This window comes from Anoplolepis gracilipes, chromosome 16, assembly GCF_047496725.1.
Source record: "Anoplolepis gracilipes chromosome 16, ASM4749672v1, whole genome shotgun sequence".
Taxonomy (NCBI): Eukaryota; Metazoa; Arthropoda; class Insecta; order Hymenoptera; family Formicidae; genus Anoplolepis; species Anoplolepis gracilipes.
The window spans coordinates 452,935-476,765 of record NC_132985.1 but is presented as its reverse complement, the minus strand read 5'-3'; the positions used below and the strand labels follow the sequence as shown (position 1 = coordinate 476,765).

General features: G+C 34.6%; 1 protein-coding gene across 2 annotated transcripts in view; it reads left to right on the top strand.

Annotated features, from left to right (window-relative positions):
• The window catches only part of Wb (wing blister), a 142,578-nt gene that overhangs the window by 4,730 nt on the left and 114,017 nt on the right, over positions 1–23,831 (top strand). For both annotated transcript variants that reach the window (XM_072907827.1, XM_072907826.1), the window contains exon 2: positions 22,224–22,543. In XM_072907827.1, coding sequence (XP_072763928.1) covers positions 22,224–22,543 — 320 coding nt within the window. The remainder of the gene's footprint in view (positions 1–22,223; positions 22,544–23,831) is intronic.

Genomic DNA, 23,831 nt, shown 5'->3' with positions numbered 1-23,831 from the left:
TCCCTATCCATCATCTCTGAAACAAAATTTTTATACTAAATTATATAATTAATATTTTTTTATATGCTTGTAAGTATCGAAACCGGAATTTTGTGCAACTTATCAATTTTTTCATATATTAATGGAACTCGCGACGTTGCTTTACGTTTAGCGTCATTAATGTCGATAATAACTCATGTCAGATATACGGAGAGAGATGATGTAATTATTTCACGTGCGATTTTCGGATAATGTCACGTGAGAGGGACGATAATGAAGCGACTAGCTGAATCGAATGAAGATAAAGGGATAAAGATCGCCGGTACCCTCAAGTTGCCGAGGCGATGGGAGGCGGTAACCAGACTCTATCTAAACGGCAGAGATTCGCCCGAGGGGGGATCATTAATTTAATTAGTTTCGGGGAAAGGGCGGGTTTAATCGTTCGCTCCGATGGATCGACGTGAATGCTCGTTGTTCGCGAGACTCGAAGAGGCGGGTGTTTCTGCTTTAACAGCCGCTACGTTCGATCAACGTTTATCTTAAAGAGCATTTAACGGAGAAGTTTAAAGGGTAACTGATGATGTGTCGAGATGTGATGGTATCCGAAATCTGTCTCGATCTATCGCTTCTTCGTGATTGTCGGCATGTTTTTTAATACGAAAAACAACTTTTCTCATTCAATTAAAATTTTTTTTTTTGTGAAATATATGACACTTATTTTTTCATAATGTCCACTTTGATGTATTTTCATTAAACGTTATTAATTTAAAAAAATATTTATTAATTAAAATATTAAAATCTTTTATTAATATTTTGACTAAAAGCATTGATTTTATTTCGTTTTGACTTATTGTTAGTATCGATCTCGTAAATTGATTCGCAACAGTAAACGTCAATCATTTTTTGATATCCTGAAATACGTCAGTAACGATGTGAATAATTCGTAGTTGACATTACGCACCTGGCGCTTTTCGGAGCCGATGCGACGCCCAAAATCACACACCGCGCCGCTCTCGAAATAATCTCATTCTCGTTTCGCGCGCGGTTCTCGTTTTGTTCCTGTTTAAATGCCAGATTGGACAGGGCATGCAAAGTAACATTGCCGGCGTGTACGTGCCCAGAGTACCGAGGGTTCTGTGAGACCACGTGCTTGAACGCGGATCGGATCCTTAAGAAAATGCATGTTTCTTATTGTGACAAAGGCGTCTCCCTAGAATTATGCTTTGTGACTTTTGAAAGACTATCAAGACTATTGCTATTAATTACTAAATCTCCGCGAAAAAGAATTTCTTTGTTTTAAAAATATTCGAGATAAGTTATTTTTAATCTAATTTGAATTCATTATTTGGATAACATCTGACAAAACTATACATATATATTTTTTTATTCAAAAAGGAATACGCATTGAGAACAAAGAACAAAAATAAACGTGAATGAAAAATTACTAGTATAGATTAAAGAAAATAAATATTTTAAATAGTATTAATAAACATTTTCGTCGATATTGATTAATTAAATTATCAATTTTTATTAAAATAATGTAATTCTCTTTTACAAGCATCGAATCTTCTCTGAATATTAATTATATGTATATATATATATATATATATATATATATATATATATATATATATATATATATACTATATCTATATTTCACCATATGGACATTTTAAAGCGCTTTCGACTTCGCGTCAAACATGTCTATCTGAAATCGAGAAAGACGTATCAATTATCGACGCAAGTCGTTGATGTGTCTCGCGACTCTTAATTGGCGCGGACTAAATTAGTACAAACTTGTCTGCTGGCAATCCTCTTTCGGATTGCTCGCTACTCGATCGAACAGCGATTATTTCCGTTTCGAAACATCGAACGCTCATTATCACATATTTTACATTGATTTGCTTGTTGATTCACAACGAAATTGTATAACAAAATTACGTCACAAGTTAATAAAAGGATACTCGTATTAATGACAGTTATGTTGCGTGATTATTGATTCTTGGAACTGAATAAACCGAGACTTTATATAATTAAACCTTAATATAACAATTCTATGAAGATATATTCTCAGATACGGAATTTGATATTTTAATTTGATACACTCTACATCTGAAAAACGTATAAAAAAGACTTTTTTAATTATTTATTTGATTAAATCAAATTTGTAATTTAGTCTCGTCGTAATTAGTCGTAAATCTCAGTTTGTAAAAATTTGTTTAAGAACTCAATTAAAATAGATAGCAATGATGCATATTTTGATAATATAGCAAATTTGCAATTAACAATCAGTCATCATTAATGAAACGAGATTTAATTAAATTGAGATGTTGTCAGCTTAATAAATAAATAAACAAATAAATCATAAATATCTTTGTAGATATTTTTGCGGTTAAAATTGTGAGGCGGATACGAAATTGCGATCATTACTAATACAACATGATCGCGCCCACGTGAATGATAAAATGAATGGACGTTCGCGTTGATGTAGTACGACTTTATGCACTATAATATAATGTATCTAAGGAAGCCGCAAACTCGTGAAAGACACCGTTCTATTTCGAACTTTGCATTCAACGAATTGATTATTTAGTTATAATACTAGGAATTATTTCATGGATATTCACGTATAGCCATTGGTTCTTTCTCGCCCATTTACTTTCTCATAAAAGAAAAAAATTTGTTTAAGACATTTTCCGTTTCATCCTCCATTCCGGTTCTTCTAACAGTTTACTCAGGCATTTATATGGAGAGTTTTTTCGACGGCAATACTATTCTATTTTGTTTTATTTATTTAATTTTTTTTTAATTGGCACGGAATACAAATTTATTTTCGGTGGTACAAATTTAGTACAAATTCAGTACTAATTGTATCTGTTTTGTTTTATTTATTTTTTAATTTTTTCTTTTAGTCCTGCTAGCTTAATAATATTAAGTTAGCAGCGCCACGATTGTTTCTGAATTGGCATGGGGTACAAAATTATTTTTGGTGGTACAAAATCGTACAAAATAAGTACTAAATAATCCATCAGGTCCCATTTGATTTTGCTGATTTGGTTCTGCCAGCTTAAGAGAGCTGATATTCTTACGTGTAGTTAATCATAAGAGTTAATCAATTATGTTAACAATTGCTAATTATAAAGATTATAATTAGTTATTTTTAAGAATAATACGGTATATACGAAGTACGCATACCTATTCCTTCGAATGTGGCCGTACATATAACAAGAGCAACAGCGCGCTACGTCTGTAAAGGTCGAGCGCCGAACACTGTGTGACGATGTAAGATAACAAATTCCTTATGCCTATAAAATAATATACGTAGGTATGCCGAATATCCTTTGTAAAAATAGTGACGCGTCCTTGTTTGTATCCTCGGTATGCGTGACGTAGGAAGACACGGCATAGGACATAGTGGGGGAAGGCAAGTGGGGGAAAGGACCGCCGCGTCGCGCAGAAAGCAGAGAGACGAAAAAATTATTATTGTTCAGCCAACGCTCGAGAGTTAACAAGTACGTATTCGACATACATATGTCGTATTATTTTATAGGCATAAGGAATTTGTTATCTTACATCGTCACACAGTGTTCGGCGCTCGACCTTTACAGACGTAGCGCGCTGTTGCTCTTGTCATATGTACGGCAACATTCGAAGGAATAGGTATGCGTATTTCGTATATACCGTATTCTTTAAAATACGATTAGCTAATTATAATCTTTATAATTAGCAATTGTTAACATGTTGATTAACTCTTATGATAAACTACACGTAAGAATATCAGCTCTCTTAAGCTGGCAGGACCAAATCAACAAAATCAAATGGGACCTGATGGATTATTTAGTATTTATTTTGTACGATTTTGTACCACCAAAAATAATTTTGTACCCCATGCCAATTCAGAAACAATCGTGGCGCTGCTAACTTAATATTAAGCTAGCAGGACCAAAAGAAAAAATTAAAAAATAAATAAAACAAAACAGATACAATTAGTACTGAATTTCTACTAAATTTATACCACCGAAAATAAATTTGTATTCCGTGCCAATTAAAAAAAAAATAAAAAAATAAAACAAAATAGATATATTTAGTACTGCATTTGTACTAATTTGCACCACCGAAAATAATTTTGTACTCCGTGCAAATTAAAAAAAAATTGTGGTCCTGCTAACTTAATATTCAACTATCGTAATAAAAACCATTAAAAAATGAAAAATAAAAATTGATCTGATTAATACAGCATTTGTACTAATTTGTACCACCGAAAATAAATTTGTACCCCGTGCCAATTAAAAAAAATTGTGGGTACAAATTTATTTTCGGTGGTACAAATTAATACAAATGCTGTATTAATCAGATCAATTTTTATTTTTCATTTTTTAATGGTTTTTATTACGATAGTTGAATATTAAGTTAGCAGGACCACAATTTTTTTTTTTAATTGGCACGGAGTACAAAATTATTTTCGGTGGTGCAAATTAGTACAAATGCAGTACTAATCAGATCAATTTTTATTTTTCATTTTTAATGGTTTTTATTACGATAGTTGATTATTAAGTTAGCAGGACCACAATTTTTTTTAATTGACATGGGATACAAAATTATTTTTGGTGATACAAAATAGTACAAAATAAGTACTAAATAATTCATTAGGTCCCATTTGATTTTGCTGATTTGGTCCTGCCAGCTTAAGAGAGCTCGATATTTATTATTCTTATTTTCGGAATATTCAATCGGAAAATGGATGAGATATTAGGTATCCAACGGGTCTTTGCGCTCGAGAATATCGACATTTCCATCTACGTCAATCGCGTGCATGTATTTCCGGTTATATTTCAATCGAGTTTTACGACGTGCATTATGTCGCTTAATCAAATTGCGGAGGCGACACAGCTATGAATAAACGTGATTAATGAAAAACATTAAAAGCACCGAACACGACTGCGTTGGTGATAGTGCTCGAGAGAAAGACAAAGAGAGAGCTAGGAGCTAGAATACTAGGATAGTTTGTGCTCGTGTCACTGAATGAATGATTAAGTAACACAATACGTCATAAGACCAAGCGCTACGTGTGAATGAACATTAATGTTCACGTCGGCATGAATGTGTATAAAAGTTTTTTTGGCGTGAAAAATATACGACGCATTCTTATCTCCTTTTCTTTCTCGCGATCGAAGTATCTTTTGGAGACAAAGGGAAGAAGCTATTGTCATTCGTGACATGCTCTTTTATTCATAAACATGTAAATCGAACAGCTGTTGTTTGTCTGTCATATAATTCGTCATTTAACTTTCGCGTTAAAAGTAAAATTTCCGCGTTATTATCTTTTATCATTTCTATTTTACTATTTCATATTTGATGTCTAGAGAATATTAAATTAATAGATCTTGATTAAAATTAAATTTGTTTGTCTCACAAAAATTTCAAAAACCTTTACTACTATCTCAGATTGCCAACATATATATACATGGAATATACATGCGAATGAAAGATAAAAACAGTTAATTTAATCGGTGGATGAATCGGTGGAACCACTTATAAAAAAGATATAAAGAAATAAAAAACCTTTTACTGGTGCAGCAAAGAGATGAAAATTGCACATGTCGAGTCCAGTCGATAGCATATCTAGTGTGTTCGTATCCTTGCAGTTTCAATAATATATTATGCTTGCCACCTCCTGCGAGTTTATGAATCGTGTAATCTTTCTTTATGGTGGTGAAGGTAACTTCTTATTTTTGCTCGACCCCATAACCAGCACTGTTGCCTAATGGATTTCATCTTGAGAGCGAATCGACTTGGAAGCTTGAGAATAATCTCGAGGATTGGTCTCGATTTTGTTGACATTCATCCGGTGTCCATATCGTTTAACGGGAAGAACGTAATCTTTTTTTTTGTTTATGAGACAATGATATCTTTATTTCCAACGTTTCTACCACACAAACTTTTCACTTAGGATATAACTTTGAGAATTAATACCCAAGAAAAAATTTGTCGTACAACAAGAAATCTGTCCGATTTAAACAATGAATTTATACAATGCATTATGAATTTATAAATGCAAGTATGATTTTTGCCTTTGCACAATGGCAGAATAATTTTCTAACAAAACAATTAATTTTTTTAGTTTTTAATTTTAACAATCTTGTCAGCTTTACGACTTACAAAAAGATAAGATACAAAAAGTAGGTATAAGAAAAAAATAATATTCATTAATATACATATATTTATTAAGTAAACTTAACGACAGTAATTATTAAAGTATTAAAAAAAAAAAAAAAACTAATATTTGAGTATCGAATTGTTACGATTTTAAAGAGACTCTTAGATTTACAAGTTTGAGATGCAGAAAGTCATAACTAGAAGTATCTTAAAGTCGGAATAGTAATAAGGATGATTCATAGCGCTGGGACTTGACAGCTTCGTCCGGTGACTGCGTCCGATTGCAATGTCGCATTAAGCTGGCAAAATCCGAGTTCGTAAAGAGGGGCTATTTATACCGCGATTCACGACACGTATACTCATTTACTTCCGAACGCCATCTTATCTAGCTTCTGTAACATCTTTGAAGAATATTCTTAAAAGGATCAAACGGTCTCTATCTCCAAGAATACTCTGATAGATTAGTATTTATTTATTATTTAATATATAATGCCTGAAAAAATTAATTTAATTTACTTTATGTTCTATATTCATTATTTTATGTATTACAATTCTCGATACTTTGATCGTATCACGATAAAGACTTCAATAATTTATTGTAATATGTAATACAAAAAAAAAACGCAGAAAATAACATGTAGCAAAAATAATTGCAGATTCTGCATGATAGCATGTTTCTGTTTTTGAAGCTCTTCGCGTGCCAATCATAGAAAAGTATGTTGCAATGATTATTCGTCGAGATCGCATGTTTTACTCACCCTGAGCCGGAAGTGGAAGATAGCGCAATAGAGGGATGGTGGGATTCTTGCGTGTAAAACTTGGGCGTTGGGCTCGTTTCGTAAATAGGTTCAAACGCGCAGCAGGAAGTCTTACCAGATGCTGCGGATGCTGCGAGCTTCCTTATGCGCGTCCAGATCTCCTCAGCATTCGAATTATTTCACAAGGCAATTAATGATGTTTAAATATGTTAATCAAGGTTAATCGAGTGTTTGATCGAAAGCGAAAAAAAATGAGTCGAATGGATTTTATAATTTGTCGCTCGTTATTTTTAAACTACGGAATTTCAGAACAGACGTCTTACGCAATTTTGCCGTTAATACGCGAACGATGAGGTGAGATGGGTTATCTGCTCGTATCCCTCGTAAAACGGCAGCCGAGTTTTAACGGACTTACAAATCGTTCGGAAGACACGCGGCGAGCGCATCGACGAAGCGTCGATAGCGATCGACAAGATGCAGATAACTGGACGAGTAATCGTTTGAGAATCGCCGTAAAAGGATACCCGCGCGTGATTGACGCGAATCGCTCGGAATATAAATTTAGCATTAACGATAATAGTCGCGGTCTTTTTTATGGTAAGAATATTAATTAAAAAAAAAATCTTTTTTTCTTTTTTCTGACAAAAAAATGGGGTATCAGTTTTATATATATAAATAAATCTCTATATTTAAAAAATTTGAACAAGAGACAAATTTGTTTTTAAAGAATGTTGCTAGAAAATTTTTTCTTTTATTATACATATTAATATAATTTTTTAATAATTATATTTATTATGAAAAAAATTTGTTATGAAGATTATTTCCTATTATTTGTCTCATCATCATCACTCGACAGCCTTTATCCTTTTTTTATCTTTTGCATCGATAAATTTCTCAATGATCCGTTTTCGATGTCAAAACAAGTGTTGACGTCAATCAAGAATGAACACGCACACATCGTCGGGATTCACGTGCGAGGATGTGTAAAATCGATAACCCCGAGATGCCAAATTGGACGTTAGGATAGTAATGATCGTCGAATTACACGAAAACGACCGGCAGCGCATGGCGATTGGAGTTTGGTTCTCCCGGCTTTCGCTACGAAATTTCTTGCATCTGCAACGCGGTCGAGTCTGCCGCGTATATTAAGGTACCCGGTATTTCACACGCCTTAAGCGTTCCGTGCGTATAAATGTTAACTTCCGCGTGCGGCAAACGCGCGTGTAATCGTTTCTCCCGAATTCGACGCGTGATGATCACAAAGCGCGCCCGGCAAAGAACGTAATTGCATCGTCCTTTATACAGAGATGCACAACTTTTGCGCCGTGTATCTTACTCATATTGAATACTTAAGTAGATGTTAAAACATTTATCCAGAGATCACGTACTTCTAAGCTTCACTGGAATTATGCTTCCATCGATGTCGTGACGTAATGCGCGAATGAATCTATAATTATTAGGAAATATTCAATTTTTTAATTTTTTACTGTTATTGAAGTTAAGAAATTGAAGATGTAACACGAACTTTTACGATTCAGAAAGCTCTAGGATAATTTTTTTTTTATATACTTTTAGTATAATTAAGCTAAAAATTCTAGAGAATTAATATAACATGTAGAATTTTTTTATTGATGTATTGGTTTTTAAGTTAATTTTTAATTTCCTGACATTTCAACAGAAATAAGCATAAAATTTTCTTCCTCTGTATCGAAAATTGACATTTTACTGCTATTTTTGCGATCAAAAAGAATTTATAAAAAAAGTGTCGAGTTCGTAAAGTTGAACATAGTCAACAAAGTATTGTCGTGAAACAACTTTTCGCGCGACTCGCTCGCTTGTTTGTTCATTCGCGCGATTCTCAAACGAGGAACTGATGGCACCGGAATAAAAATGAATCCATTCAGTCTGTGCGTTTCGATCTCTCGTCTCTCGGTCGTTCAACTTGCTTCTTGGTTTCGCCTCGTCGTAGCCTCGCAACCGCCCACTCGTCCGAAAATTGCACCTTTCAAATCGGGGAGGCGCCTACTCGCTCGCGTTTGCCTTTATCGCCCTGTTTTTTTTCCCGTTGCCTCGGGGCGCCACCAAGAACCGGAAATACGTCGCCGAAAAATAACTATAATAATAGCTTGCTTGCACAATATCTGACAATGAGAGAACATTGTGATAGACACAAAGTATCATGCGTGATCTGATGTTTTGTCATAATTTTGCTTTCTTCGAAATCCGTTTTCTCATAAAACAGTAAAAAAAAAAAGTACCTGAGAAGCAAAAGAATTTAAAAATCTAAAGGTCTGTGTTTTTTTAACAGGAATTTGCAAAGTATACTTCAAAAGCACAAATATTATCATATTTTTACAAATAATAAATTCTTTTCAGGTGAACTTGTTTTTCGCGGAAATTAAAATACAAACTAGAGCTTGATTAATCAAGATCTATATATCTTGATAAATATAGATAAATATATCTTGATGTATGAATCCACGTGTGTGTAATGTGATCGCTAATTCGCGAAACATACAAATTAGTTTAACCGAAACGATGTCAACAACGTTTTTCACTGTCTCGGAGGAATCTAGGGAGGATCTCGCGCGGATGCATTCTTGAGTCTGCGATTAATCCGGTACTCTCTTATTAGCGCCACCACGTGCACTCGTTTCATTTCGCTCCGTTGCTTGCAAGTCGCTTTTTGCCGCTTCACCAGAAGCGCCGACGTACTTATACTACTATGAAAGCCGACATTCTGCGTTAAGTGCGATAGTAACTGCTCATCTAAGGCTAAGGCCAAGGTTGTTTAAGACGACTCTTAATTCTCTGGACAGAGATAAAATCTATCTTTTTCCATTTTCCATTTTCCCTTTTCTCCCCTTTGTCCTGTCTGTACTATACGATCGGAGGATCGCAATATTTTCTATTTTAATTCTCTCTTTTTCTTTCGCTTCACGAATTAGAAAGACAAAACTCTTCACCTTTGTAAAGCATTGAAGAAAAAAAAAATAATCAAGGGATATTTATTTCTCTAAAAACGAACGATAACACAACACAGGAAAAATATATATACCAAAAGACAAAATTGTAAAAAATCTAGATCGCTGTAAAATGAATTTTTTCTTGTTTTTAATTCGCTTATTTTTATTTTTTTATTTTTTAACAAGGTTATTGACGATGGTCAATTATTATGGAATTTTTGCTGATTCAACAATCACATGTCTTTAAATACAAGTAGTACTTTACACAATTTAATATTTAGATGCTAATAAAACGAAATGCAGAACGACAGAATATTTTATTTATATGATTATGCCAGGTAAAACATCCGCGTGTCATCAATATGCAATTAGTTAATATTCTATTTATCTGATATACATTTTGTGAAGCTTGTTTAATGGCTCGTAACACATCTCGTTGATTAATTCAAGTATTTTCTCTATAAACTGATATTTCATGTAAATTTTATCTGGTTCTTTAACTCATAAATTTGTTTGTTCTGCGTTAATCACTATGTTGAACACAAATATATCCGCTTTTGCATTATAATTTAAATCTTTAAAATAAATCTTTTGATATTGCTTATTCAAGCGTAAGATTTTCTTCGGCTATGGTATAATTCAATTTTTGAAACAATAAATATAAGAATACTAATAAAAAGAATATTTAAAAATGTTATATAAAAATATTTGTAATCTTTTCATTATTCTTTATTTATTTGAATCATAAGCGTTAATATAATATTGATTTCTATGCAGTTTCGCAAAAGTCTTGTTGAATAAAAATTATTTAGAAAGGATAAACTTCAAGTAACCAAGCTAATCGATGTTAATTGATATTAATGGGATAGAATGAAGCAAGTATTGATCTTTTTGACCCTTTAAATCACCTAATCTCAATGATTGCATTGTACGAAATTGCAATAAATTATCGCGCGGTAAGATTTATGTCGCTTAGAAAGTCAGCGGTGTATTTTTCATAGAGAACCGACTTTTTCGCCGACATATAAATTATCTTTATGAATATCTCGCTTTAGAAAGTGGTGATAATCACTTAACTCTTTGACAGCAGATTTAAAAAAATTTCGTTTTTACACGAGGGCAAATATTCACATTGCATAACTTCCTACGCGCGGAAAAACGAAAAAAATCAGCATTTTAGCAGTGTAATTGATATGTTAATTAATTACATTTCGTTGATAATATGACAATCCATATGAATAAATCAATATTTTTAAAATAAAAAAATAATTTACGTAATTTTTTGATGCTAAATGTAATAATTCTAAGTTTTAAATAATATATAATGTAATTAAATTGATTAAATTGTTTCCATTATGTCACATTTTTTTAAAATCTGTCAAAGTTGCAAAAAAATTTTAATGCATTAAAATATAACATATAACTGAAATTGATACATATAACTCTTTCAATGTATTTTATTATACATATTATATAGTAGTTATATTTGCAGAAGTTTTGTTACAATTGAAATATATTATTACGATTTAAAAAGAATTTTTTTATGCCAATTATGATTCATAAAGTATTGAGAAAATTTGGAATCATCAAACACTATAATTACTCTCTTTTTTTTTGTGCTAAAAAAGAAGGTTCTTTTTATAATAAACTGTATAAACGATATCTATTTAACTTTATATTGTCAATTATATTAATCATAAAAGTTACTGTTTTTACTAACATTTTATTTTATCATATTTTATAACAATTAGAACATTATCCAATTATTGCTCTTCCTTCCATATTCGGATACGGTATCGTATTAATTTGTAGAGACAGTTATTTATTAATACAGTTAGCTCTGAGATGTTGCGCCGTGACGAAAGCCGTCGACACGGAAGCAAAGTCGGACGAGAAAATACGTGGTCGACGGCGAATTTAATTCACGACGATTTGCAACGTGTCTTCCCTGGGCGCGCTTTATATACTTTGTTGTAAAGACGTCAGCGAGCTGACAGCGCGCCAGACACTTGAAAGGGACGAGCAAGTCACGCTCGCAGATCAGATCCTTTGTCGGCCGTGCAATTAAGATAAGGACTCGCAGGAGGAGAGACCGTTTCCTGTCACGGGGCGGTCACTGTCGCCTCGCTTCGCGAGAGCCGCGGGACACTTCGGCAGAAGTCGACACTTCCAAGAAAGGGGTTGATTGGCCGAAGCGTGCTGGGTTCAATTTGCATAGCTATCATTCTAAATTGCGGTCTGGGAGGTCCGAGTTATTGTCGACGAAATAATTCAACGCTTTAATAATATAAAATTTATCCGAGTAATCACGAAAACTTCCGAAATGGCGTGAGATTTCGTGAGATCTACTTACGGGGAGATTCTCGTAAAACACTATTTTTCGACCCAATCAAATTAAAAGTTTAGACTCATAAATGTTTATTTTATATTTATTTAAAATAAAATAATTATTTTTTCAAAATATTCTACGCCTTATTAGATATTGCCTAATTTTTGCGAAAGTTTTAGCGTCAAGCTCGCACGAATGAAATGACGGTAAACGTTAAATTCTAACGATTATCACCACAACATGACTATTCACAAGTGTCGACGATGAATAGTAAAAGTTAAGGAGCACTTAACTCACGTAGGTTGTCATAAATCGAGTTAATCCTACTGCGTGTGTGTATAAGCGATGTATCTCGTTTAGACTACGTTATTCAATATGTTGCGGTAGTTATCAATAACCCATTAGCGTGTCATGATTGAATTAAAAGGCTCCTTGGATTGAATGACGGGATGATTAATAATCGAAATGTGTACGAATATCGTGTGGGCGCAGCTGTCACGATTCCATCCTTTGAAGGAGAACACGATCGTACAAGTAAAACGGCCATTGTAAATCGGCCACCGTAGGCAGTAGGTCCATTAATTCGTTGCTACGTGCGTTTTACGAACGAGAGATTGAATCCTAGAGCTGAATCTAATGATTTAATAGAGACCGGATTTAATGCACGCGTTCCTGCTCACGCTAGTTACCTCCGTGAGTAACAGATCGCCATCGAGATAAACGATCGGATAAACGTGATCGTGATCATGCGTCGTTATTGTTTTCTCAAGTCACTGTAGAATGTATAATCGGTTATTAATATTAATCGAATTTATAAATAAATTTTACAGATATATTATATCTACTTCAAAGAGGAATTTGTCATTGTTGTATTTTTAAGATTATCCGGTTTAGCTGTGTCTCTTTTCACTGTTAGATAAATTAGTAACAATGGAAAAAAAATTTCTCGATTCTCATAAATTTTTTTCAGAATTCTGAGATTACGGTACATTTATTTCATTTATCTCTTTGTACAATCATTAAACATATTTTATTATCTTGTGTTACACCGAAGAAAACCATTACTTACGAGCTCTAGGAAACCTACTCCAATAAAATATATCAAAAATATGTTTCTCCTTAAGTAGCGTGTAGTGTTTCGATTTCAATGGAAGGACTCGTGCGTCACGGATTATCGCCTTCCTATAACTCTTACATAAAAGAGTCATGGGCTCTCGGGTACCTTATCGGCCTGAGAAACTACTTGTTGCACTAGGAGAAACGTAACCCATAAGTTCTTTCTAAGGCCATAGATTGTAACAGCTCTCACCCTCGAACGTGCGCACGCGCGTACATACACATACATAAATATATATCTATATCTATATCTATATATATATATATATATATATATATATATATATATATATATATATATATATATATATATAATAAAATATGTTTAATGATTGTACAAAGAGATAAATGAGACAAATGTACCGTAATCTCAGAATTCTGAAAAATATTTACTCGATTATCTCAGGAATGCAGTTATCATAAATTACCATAAACTTTTTCTCGCATCGCACTCTGTTTCTTTACATTTTTTTTTTGCCTATTGTTAGCGACCTATTAGCATCGCAATTATTGCATAATCCTCCAAAAATAAATATTCTTGTAATTTCAATGTTAAATGCGTATTAATAATTAGTCAAATAGATACTATTATAATACAAATAATAGACACATTAAACACACACGCATATATATATATATATATATTATAATGACAATATTTTATAATTTTATTCTACGATAGAGAACTGTCATTTAATGTAATCACGTCTCGAGCTTATTTAACCAACGACAGATCAATTTCCATTGGAACTAGTGTGAAAAATCCCAGTTTCGTAAACAATTGCGTATCGTCTCACATACTATTGTTATCAATATTGTGCCCATTTGAAAGCGCATTAAATGGAGAATAGGCGGCAGCAGGAAGCGCGATTACCGTATAGAATTCACAATCACTATTGTTGTCATCGACGGTCTATTGTGGGGATACTTAACGCGAGACAGTCACTGTTTCGAGTTTATTATCGGGCGTGGTGCGACCACGTGGTGGCACGTCGTTCAGACATTTAAATTGCACACGCGCCGCGCAAAAGAGCGGTTCGCGTTTACTGCACCCGCGATCACAGATCGCTTTGACGTTTACCGCACCAGGTGCGCCGGACGTGTAAACAAAGAATGGTTGCCGTGTGTATGTGTGCGCATGCGCACGCGCGCGCGCGTATTACGGTAGTCGCGTTATTTGCACCCTTTCATTGTACTATTTGCATTCTCTGTTTCATTCGTCATTGTTTCTCGCGGTGGAACGCGCGTCTCGCGTGGGAGGGTTAGTGAAAAAAATATTTATATCTAACACGTGAACTTGACATTTCCATTATGTAATTGCATAATTTTTCTAAGCCAGTATGTGAATATTTTTAATGCTTTAATTAGACATGTAGAAATATATTTGTATTTAAGAAAGTTTTGAAATTATGAATCTCAAATTTGTTGACCGTATAAAATAAAGATTAAAATTCCGTCAAATTCAATCGAAATTTGATGCAGCAATAATAATGAACTCGATACGCGTCGAGGCAGATTAGATCGTGCTTAATTACGGCGACTTTGGCGCGAACGAGTGCCAATCGGCATTTCTATTAATCCCGCTCTTATCTCGGCGACGTATCGCGTCGAATTCTTTGACTGACACGGCGCGCGACCATTAATATTACGCCTCGTTAATCTCACAGAGAGCGAGTCTGATTAATCGATTGAGCCGCACCAGCGACTGGCTGACATCAATTACGGCCGCATCGGACAGGTTTTCGTTTTCGGCCGATATTCGTCTCGGGACGCCATTCGTACAAAACGATCGATAATCGATTTCTCACAGTGTGCAAACTCACTTATAATCCTGGGCATCCGGGTATAGGGGTATATCAGGTGAATGAAACGCCACCTCGAGACGTGATACGTGTATAAATAACGCGATTTACGCACAAGATTTTTTTTCATAATCTTATTAATGAAAATTGAGCTTTTAAAAGCAAACGAACGAATGGTATTTTTATCATATTTATTAGCTTTTATGAAATTTAAGATTGATTATGTGACCTTTTAATTTACAATTGTACAGAATCACATTAAAGTTGAAAATTTTAGATTAAGACAATTAAATTAAAGACAAGTTGCGAACATGAAAATTGTTAATTTTGCAAGTACAAAAATAAAAGTTTTAAAGCTTGTAAGGAAACTAATGAATTCGATATGATATGCGACAGTTGTAAATTTATTACTAAGCACAAGTCGAGAATATATAAAGTAACTTCTAAATGCAGGGTTTATATCGTAATCGACATGAATAAAGTGCTGCAGTGTCGGAATGTGTTAACGTGCGTGTAAACGCACTTCAATCCTTTGACAGTATACAGCATCGGGGTTGTACCTACTCCAAATGAAGAAAATTAACTTTGACAGTTTGAAGCGCCGGTCATGAACATTTCTTTCCCCTGTTTCAATTGGATAAAAATAAATATCAGCAGCCGTCTGGAAAACGCAACCGGTGCTTCTTCTCTGCTAGTAGTTAAACGATCCGGAAACGAAGTGCTAAGAATCTTAAAATTCACTACTATCGCACAATAGCGCACATATTAGACGAAAGTTCTTGATCAAATAAAGAAGAAGATCCATTAAAAAAAAATCTTTATTACAATAGTTATAGCGTTTGGAATTGTATTTCACACCGTATTCGGTTTCTTTGAAAGAAATCATTTTTTTTCTTGACACGTGCGGACACACATGTCACTTTAGATCTATAAAAGAATAATTAAACTAGCATTCCCGAAACTACGACGTTTCTCAAGAAATGTTTTTTTCACTGTTCGTCGAGAACGTATCGAATCGTATTTGAAATTAATAGCGATGTAATAGAGATGTAAAGCAATTCGTGATCTTGGACGATATATGTATAGATCGCGCTCTGTAATTTATTTTAATTATTATCGGATATTGGTCTCCACCACATCAAGTGCTAATTTATCGCTTTAATCGCCAACGGGACTTTCGCGATTTCTATTCATGTCTTGTGTACGCGCACATTTCAATAGACTTGACGCCGATTCTCAAAAGCGAGTAGGTTTCACGACAAATGACACAACACAATAAAATGTGAGTCCACTAAACTCGTTCCGATACCGGTATTCCGTTCTTGATTTGTGCAACCTACCGGCGAAATGTCTGCTATCTCATAATATTTCGTCACAGATGATTGCGAAGCAATTTATTTAATGACTATGAAAACACAATATTACTGATCCACATGTATGCTTCCTTAGAGAGTATTAATGCATAAAAAATTTTTAATTGAAAACTTTAATTAAAAAGTTTAAGGAAGATTTAATTTAAAAATATATAAATAAAAATATAATTATATTTATTATAGTTAATTAAAAAAAGATACAATATAAATGTTGTCAATTTTATTTTTAGTCAAAATCTCATATTCGAATAATTAATTTATTTTTTAATCTGGCCCTAAAAAATATATGAAATGATTCACAATTAATTATCATAATCGTCAATCTTGAAAGTCACTTTAGGAGCTCAGGTTGCCTGATTTTACATCGCTAAGCAAGAGTAGGACTTGAATTCGGTCAGTGGCTCGCTTTGTAGGCACGTACATATTTTTTTTTGTGCTCACTGGAGGATGCGATCCTCGAAACACGGATGAACAAGCTGTAGTTGGCTTAACTATTAGTCATAAGGACCACCAAGCGTGGTCCAGTTGTATATGGACCAAACCGGGATATTTTGTAAACACGTTATCGTGAACACGATAAAAAAAACGGGGCTCTTAAGTATAACTCGTCGAATCCTTCTAGAGAACACGTTGCATCTATTAGCGGAATAGAAAATTTCTTCCGAGAGGGAATGGCTCAAGTGAGTCTTTCGTTCGATTCTCGAAAGGAAGGAGTCACTCCTTCCTAGATAATCAGCTTGTTACGCGTGTAACGAACCGAAACGAACAAATGATGGTATGTCGTTATTGTTTTTCGATGTAATAGTAAACCTTTCTCCCTACACTTATATAATTAGCTTTCGATAAATTATACTTATGTACATCGCTCGAAATATTGACAATTCTTCTATTAGAAAATATTAATCGCATAATGATCACCGAAAATATGACGTCACAGATTTTACAATATTTATAATTGAAAGAGATAATAGAGTAGAGACGCGTCGTAAAAATAAAATAATTTTATGTTTTTTCTTAAACTTTCTTCGCTTATAAATTTTACTACGCTTTCTATAATATTTTTCTCGTCTCGTCTCTCGTAACATCTGGAAATAATCGATTTCGACGGCGACAAATTGCAAACGGCGACCAGTTAAGATTATATGGCAATGTATATTATATATTGTATATTATTTCTAATAATAACGGCAACTCCTCGGTGATAATTATCAGAAGTCTTTACTACCGCAACGGAGTAAACTTCATCGAGCGTAAACCGATGGTGGGGCCGCGTCGTTCTCCGTTTCTCGGTGCATTCTACCGCATGCAAATCACGCGGTGTGCTATTGCATCGTCTTCCTTTCGCGCGACGTATTGCGTGGACACGTGCGTCGCGCCGCGGCCGGCCGGCAGAAGGATGGGACAGGAGTTATTTCTGTCGTCATCAGTCACTCGTAGCGGGCTTAAAGTACTCCTCATGGTAGTACGAGAAGAGAAGAGGAAGCGAAGAGCACAGAGCAGGAAAGGAGACCCCGATTTCGTGCGCGGACATGATACAATGCTGTGGTCTCTGCTTCTTTTCTGGAATCGCTGCGATCCTCCCTCTCGCTGTGTTGCGACTATTATGGGAAGAGAGTGTATGTATGCACAAATAGCAGGGAGTTGAAGTATATGAGCATGAAAGAGATGCAAGGAAGGGAAAGCGATGTACTAAATGCAGAGTTAGGTTCGTTCGTCAAGCATGGGAGACGATAGTAAAAAGAGAACTCTTTTAAATTTGAGAGTGTTTTCTTAGCAAACACTTAAGGATAACTAATTATAGAACTACTTATATAATTAATCTCGACGAAGTCGAGTTTAAGTTCTAAAAATATGAATAAAGAATAATAAAAGGCATAAGTTTTTCAATATTTAACAATATTTGAATTAACGTGGTGGTGGATTGATTTATTAGCATGTTTTTCTGTGATATTTTTCCATAATTATTATGATATATTTTCGCTTCGTATTTTTGATTGTTCAATTTCTTTTAACATTTGCGAAAGAAACTGATTGTATTTATAATAGTGTTTCGCTTGAGTTGCGAAATTCGGTCGCGAACGCGGGCGCGTTCGACACTGTCAGCTTGGCCGACAGGTCAATTCGAAAGCGGAAGAATACATCCCACGACCGCGACAAATGGCTCCGTGGTAAAGATTCTCCAACCAAGCCTTGGCCAATTTCCTCATCATTGTCTCTCTTCTTCCGTGACAACACCTGTATTCGGACCACGCCTGTATTCAGCACCTCGCATGTTTGCCATGCGTCGGACATGTATCTCGCATTATAGCACGTCGAACGTGCCTCCTTGAAATTCGCAGAGCGATCGTTACATAGTTGCAAGGTACATCGGGAGAAACAGTCGTGATTCACGATAATCGACGGTTGCTTCGAACACAGGAAAAAATAGTACGCGTTACCTCGAACTCGATCGTTAGAATTTAAATCGTTCGTTGAATTTCCAGGAGAACGAGGAGTGAAGATAATGTGTGGGATGTGCTGCGATAAAAGCTATTTTTGGCATAAGGAATGCAGCGGTGATTAATGTTTTTCGAAAAGACAAGAAAGAGTTGCGCTAAAATTACCAGCTTACAAAAACCATTATGTCAATATTTTTCCACAAATGTAGACATTTTTATTAGCATATTGAGCTATCTCTGTCTGCAAAAGCGCACAATTTATTTATATACATTTACATTTATATATATGCAATATGTGTATATTGCATATATATAAATAATTTAATATCGATGAATCTTTGAAAATATTTTTATTATAAAACATGGATTTTTTTTTTTTTTTTTTTTGACAATGGAAGAAATATTTGCATATTATTAGACGCTTTTAGAACAAGATGTTTTTGTGTTTTCGCATGTTCATTCAATGAATCCAAATCGCGGGAGGAATAGGAGCGATTCGGTAGATCGCAGCCCAAAGCCCAACACATGCACAATACACGTCTGCTCGTTTGCCGACGAACACGCGCCAGTTGCTTTCTTTCTACGTGTACATAATGCGTATAGTTTGGCGCAAGCAGCACGTCTGGGAGATTTCTGCCACGTTGTTCTTGAAATAGGGAGCTAATACGTGTGCGTGGGGCATACTGGGAGTCTCAGTCCTGGGACTTGTACAGATTCGTCATCGGACCCAGAATGAACGAGCAAAACGAAGCTTTGCCTTTTACGTAGCCGACATTTGTTTTGTTAGGGATTTTCTAGTGTGTGAGAAGGACGAGAAAGACTCGAGGAGCGTGGGACGCGCTTCCGCGCATTATTTGCGTACGTCGCTTTTATGTACGGAAAGAGTGATTAATTTTGATAATTTTAAATGCGACATGTGACATAAAGAATTGCTTTGAACTAATATATATTAATATTAATAAATTCAATTAAAATTTCTCGACAGATTTAGCTAAATTTTCAATTTTTCCTACTTTACAAGTAGTAAATAAATACGTTAACAATAGATCTTCTTTATGTTAGTGAAACATTGTTTAATCAAAACAACAGGATAAATAAAAAATTATTATTAATCGTTATTAAATGATACTTTGACAGTTTTGATTGTGTTAGCACGAAGATTGACAGAGTTGCGCATTGAAAAAAGCAAGCTCAATGGAAAAATGGTAGAAGATTCGTTAACGTGACGTGAGAAATATTGCAGCGCGATTAGTGCAGTCTGATTAGCGCGTTCTGCGTAGCGCTCAGTACATCGTTAACGATCCTTTTTTCGCGATAGCGATAGCGCTTGTACGTTAGCGTTAACAGGGCTGTTATTAAATATTATTTAAGTGAACGATACGGAAGGATCATTATTTTCCACTCATGTGACGGCGTATAATCCGCGTGAGGCGTGAGCATTAATCAAAAGAGTGATGGATCACGAATCATCCATTCACAGATTATACTAACAAAATACAGTGATTTTTGGCAAGACAGAACGCATATATCCCGTAACACATTTATATTTAAAGTCTGAGATCAAAATCAAGACGTTTATTTGCGTTTTATTTAAAAATTAAAAAAAAAAGATACATGAATAAAATCACACAAAAAGTTATACATTAATAGTAATATTTTCCAAATAATAATAGGTTAGATGCAATATTTTCTCATTATTTTTCTCTCTTTTTTAAAATAGTTTTTCTCAGCACTTGATTAATAAAGCAGACATTAAAATATGTACCAAAAAACAGTAAAGAATAAATTGATAAATATTACAATGGATAAAAAAAATCGATGCGTTAGTAATATGATTTAAAAATAATATCTATTTGATATTGCGCCTAATGGAGGATTAAGATTTAGGTATATGTGAATATTATAATTTAAGTGAATGAAAAAAAAGTACGACGCTTTATTAAAGTTTTTGTCGGTACGCATGAATGAAGAAAAGTCTCGATTGCTTCTTTCCGTTGCAATTTCTACGATGATCAATTCATTATCACCGGCGTGGCGTGTCGCAAGTGTCTTTTATCTCTCGCGGATAACTCATCACGTTTCTTATATCATCGTGCATTCGTGTAAGCCGTGCATTCGAATCTTGTCCAGAGAAGCCGACGGAACCTGTTCGCTGCATCTCGTTGCTGCATCTCGGCTGCTGCGGCCTGTTTGCGCGCGCACGACTGGTTTCGCGTTGCGCTCTGTCAAAACCTGTTGATGGATGCGTCGCCTAGCAGAAAATGACGGGATCGGCGATCGGCCGCGTCGCTTCGATTACACAGTATCCTTTTTTTTTTTTCTTTTATTTGTCAGGTCTCCCAACTCGAGATGTTACGTCCGATTCGACGCGAAAAATTGCAACTTTTTGATGTATTATAATTACAGCTGACGATTGGTCAGAATAATTACACGCACGCGTTTGTATGTTATAATTGACATTTCTGATTAATTGAAATTTACGTTCGGGAGTTTCGAGCGCCATGCAGCAAATATGATATATGTTTCTTGTAAAACTGTCAAGTTGTCACTTGTAAAATTGTCAAAAGTTTGATATATTTAAAATTACACAATAATTTATTAAAGAGTAAGGACACACAGATTTCTCTCTCTCTCTCTCTCTCTCTCTCTCGACATTTATATAGATTATTTATATCATGAATTACTTATTTATTCTATTTGGAAAGCAGCGAGTTTTTATTACGATCAAAGAGTTTTTACCGGCTATGAATTTATAAACTATCTAATAAAAATCTAATAAAAATGTCAAGAGGAGAAAGATTTCAGAAGACTAATGTAAAATTAGCTTTTTCCGCATGAATTTTCCACATCAAATAAATTTATGAGACGTTAATATACACCTTTGACCTCACAGCAGATGTTTGCTGAATAAACATAGAAAACGGCTGGAAACTGACACTCGCGATGATTTATCGGCGTACCATGTACCAATATACCGATTCGTCAATAAAAGGCACGTAAATCTCGTAAAATGAATCTAAAAAGAGAATTAGAACATAGTTTTAACGACTATTTGGAAGGAAAGTTTCGACGGTAACATTAACAGTTAACAGAGCCTTTAAAAATGCACATTGCCTCAATTTTATATCGGCAGTCAATTATAACAACAAGTCATAGCGCTAATAAAAAATCTCAGAACTCATAATAACATACATTACATGATATTTAAAATATAGAAATTTTGAAAACAAATTTTTATGTATTATCCGACTTATTTTCTTTTATTATCAATCTCGACTTAATAAGAATTTTTCTTTTTAATTTTAGCTCCGAGAGGATTGTACAGTCATCGATCAGTTCTCAGTAAGAACTTGAAAAATGGTGGTCTCTTTCCATCCACGTTCAATGTCGCCGCGAAAGCGGACATATTCGTAAACGCAACATGCGGCGAGGAGGGCCCGGAGACTTTTTGCAAGCCTTCAGAGTTGTCGAGATGCGCCGTTTGCGATTCTAGAAGTCCTGATCCTGGCAAGAGGCACAACATTAGCAATGTCCTCGATCCAAATCCTAGCAGATGGTGGCAGAGTCCTACATTGGCCAGAGGCGATCAGTACGAATATGTGACGATCCTCCTGGATTTGAAACAGGTAAATGTTTTTAATTATTTTTTGACGAATGCTGAACATTTTTAAATAAACGGTTTACAAAGATTTTACATTTTACAAATAAATTTTATTTAAACATGTCTGCAATTTTGGTGATTTTTTTAGTATTTAGAGGATAGGTGAAGATACGTTTTTTTTAAGAGATTGCATTCATTATTTTTGTATCTACATTTCATTTTTGTTCAGTTTTCTGAATATCTCTATTCTCAAAATTTCTATCCGGTTCGCGTTAAAAGGGCCTTTGTCCCCGAAAAATCATGTGAAACCTTTTTCCTCTCGTTAGACTCGTTTCTTTCATTATGCCCTTTGATTTCAATTTATGTCATCCGCCGACAGAGCCGAAAGATTGGGAAAGAGATAGATCTGAGAAAAAAGAACGAAATAGAATAGAATAAGAAAACTGGCAGACTTGCGTAAAATGTAACAGAGAAAAATACGATAGCAGGGACGACGGGGAGAGAAACGAGGAGCGGATAGGGAAGCTGAATCCCTTTGAAGAATTCCTTTCCGAAAATTTACGTGGCGGTTCGCAGGTATGCTTCAAGTGGCCCTTTGTCCTTTAATAAATAGTAAACGGCAGTATAGAAAAAACCTTTTAACGAGAATGGCCGTTTTTTTTAGAGATGTCGATAATAAGAATTCGAAAGTATCGCAAAATATGTGGAAAAATATGTGGAAGTATCGATAAGGCAAGGGTAAGCGAAATTTTGAGAGGGTGTTTTATTCCAAACGTAGATTATGAAAGAATAATTTGGCTTTAATATAAAGCTTTGTTTAATTAATGAAAAGTTAATAATTGCTAAAATGTTGCAATTTTTATGACGAAGCTATGATACATATAACATGAAAATATGACATAATACAATAGAATTCGCATATTTATTTAGATTGTTCAAAGTTGTAAGTTGTATTTTGAACCTTAGAAATAAAATAACCCCCAGGTGGTAATTAAACGTCGATTGCTCCATTGACGAGCGCGCACGTGCAATTTGCTAATTGATCCTCCCATGCAATATGATAGTCGGAAGGGTCCTGAGTATAATTGATACGTTAATACGCTCATAAAACCCGCACCGTATCATAATAATGAACACTTTAGGATAGGCGAAATCGCGCTGTGTAATTAGGAGTTGGAGGATTGCAACCTTGTTGATCCTTAATTGGATTCTGATTGCGAACCTATCCTAATCCTTTCTTCCCGCTCAAGATATCTTCCGCATGCGATCACGTGGGTGTGTCGTTGCATAAAAGTCGATTCTCTTGTAACGAT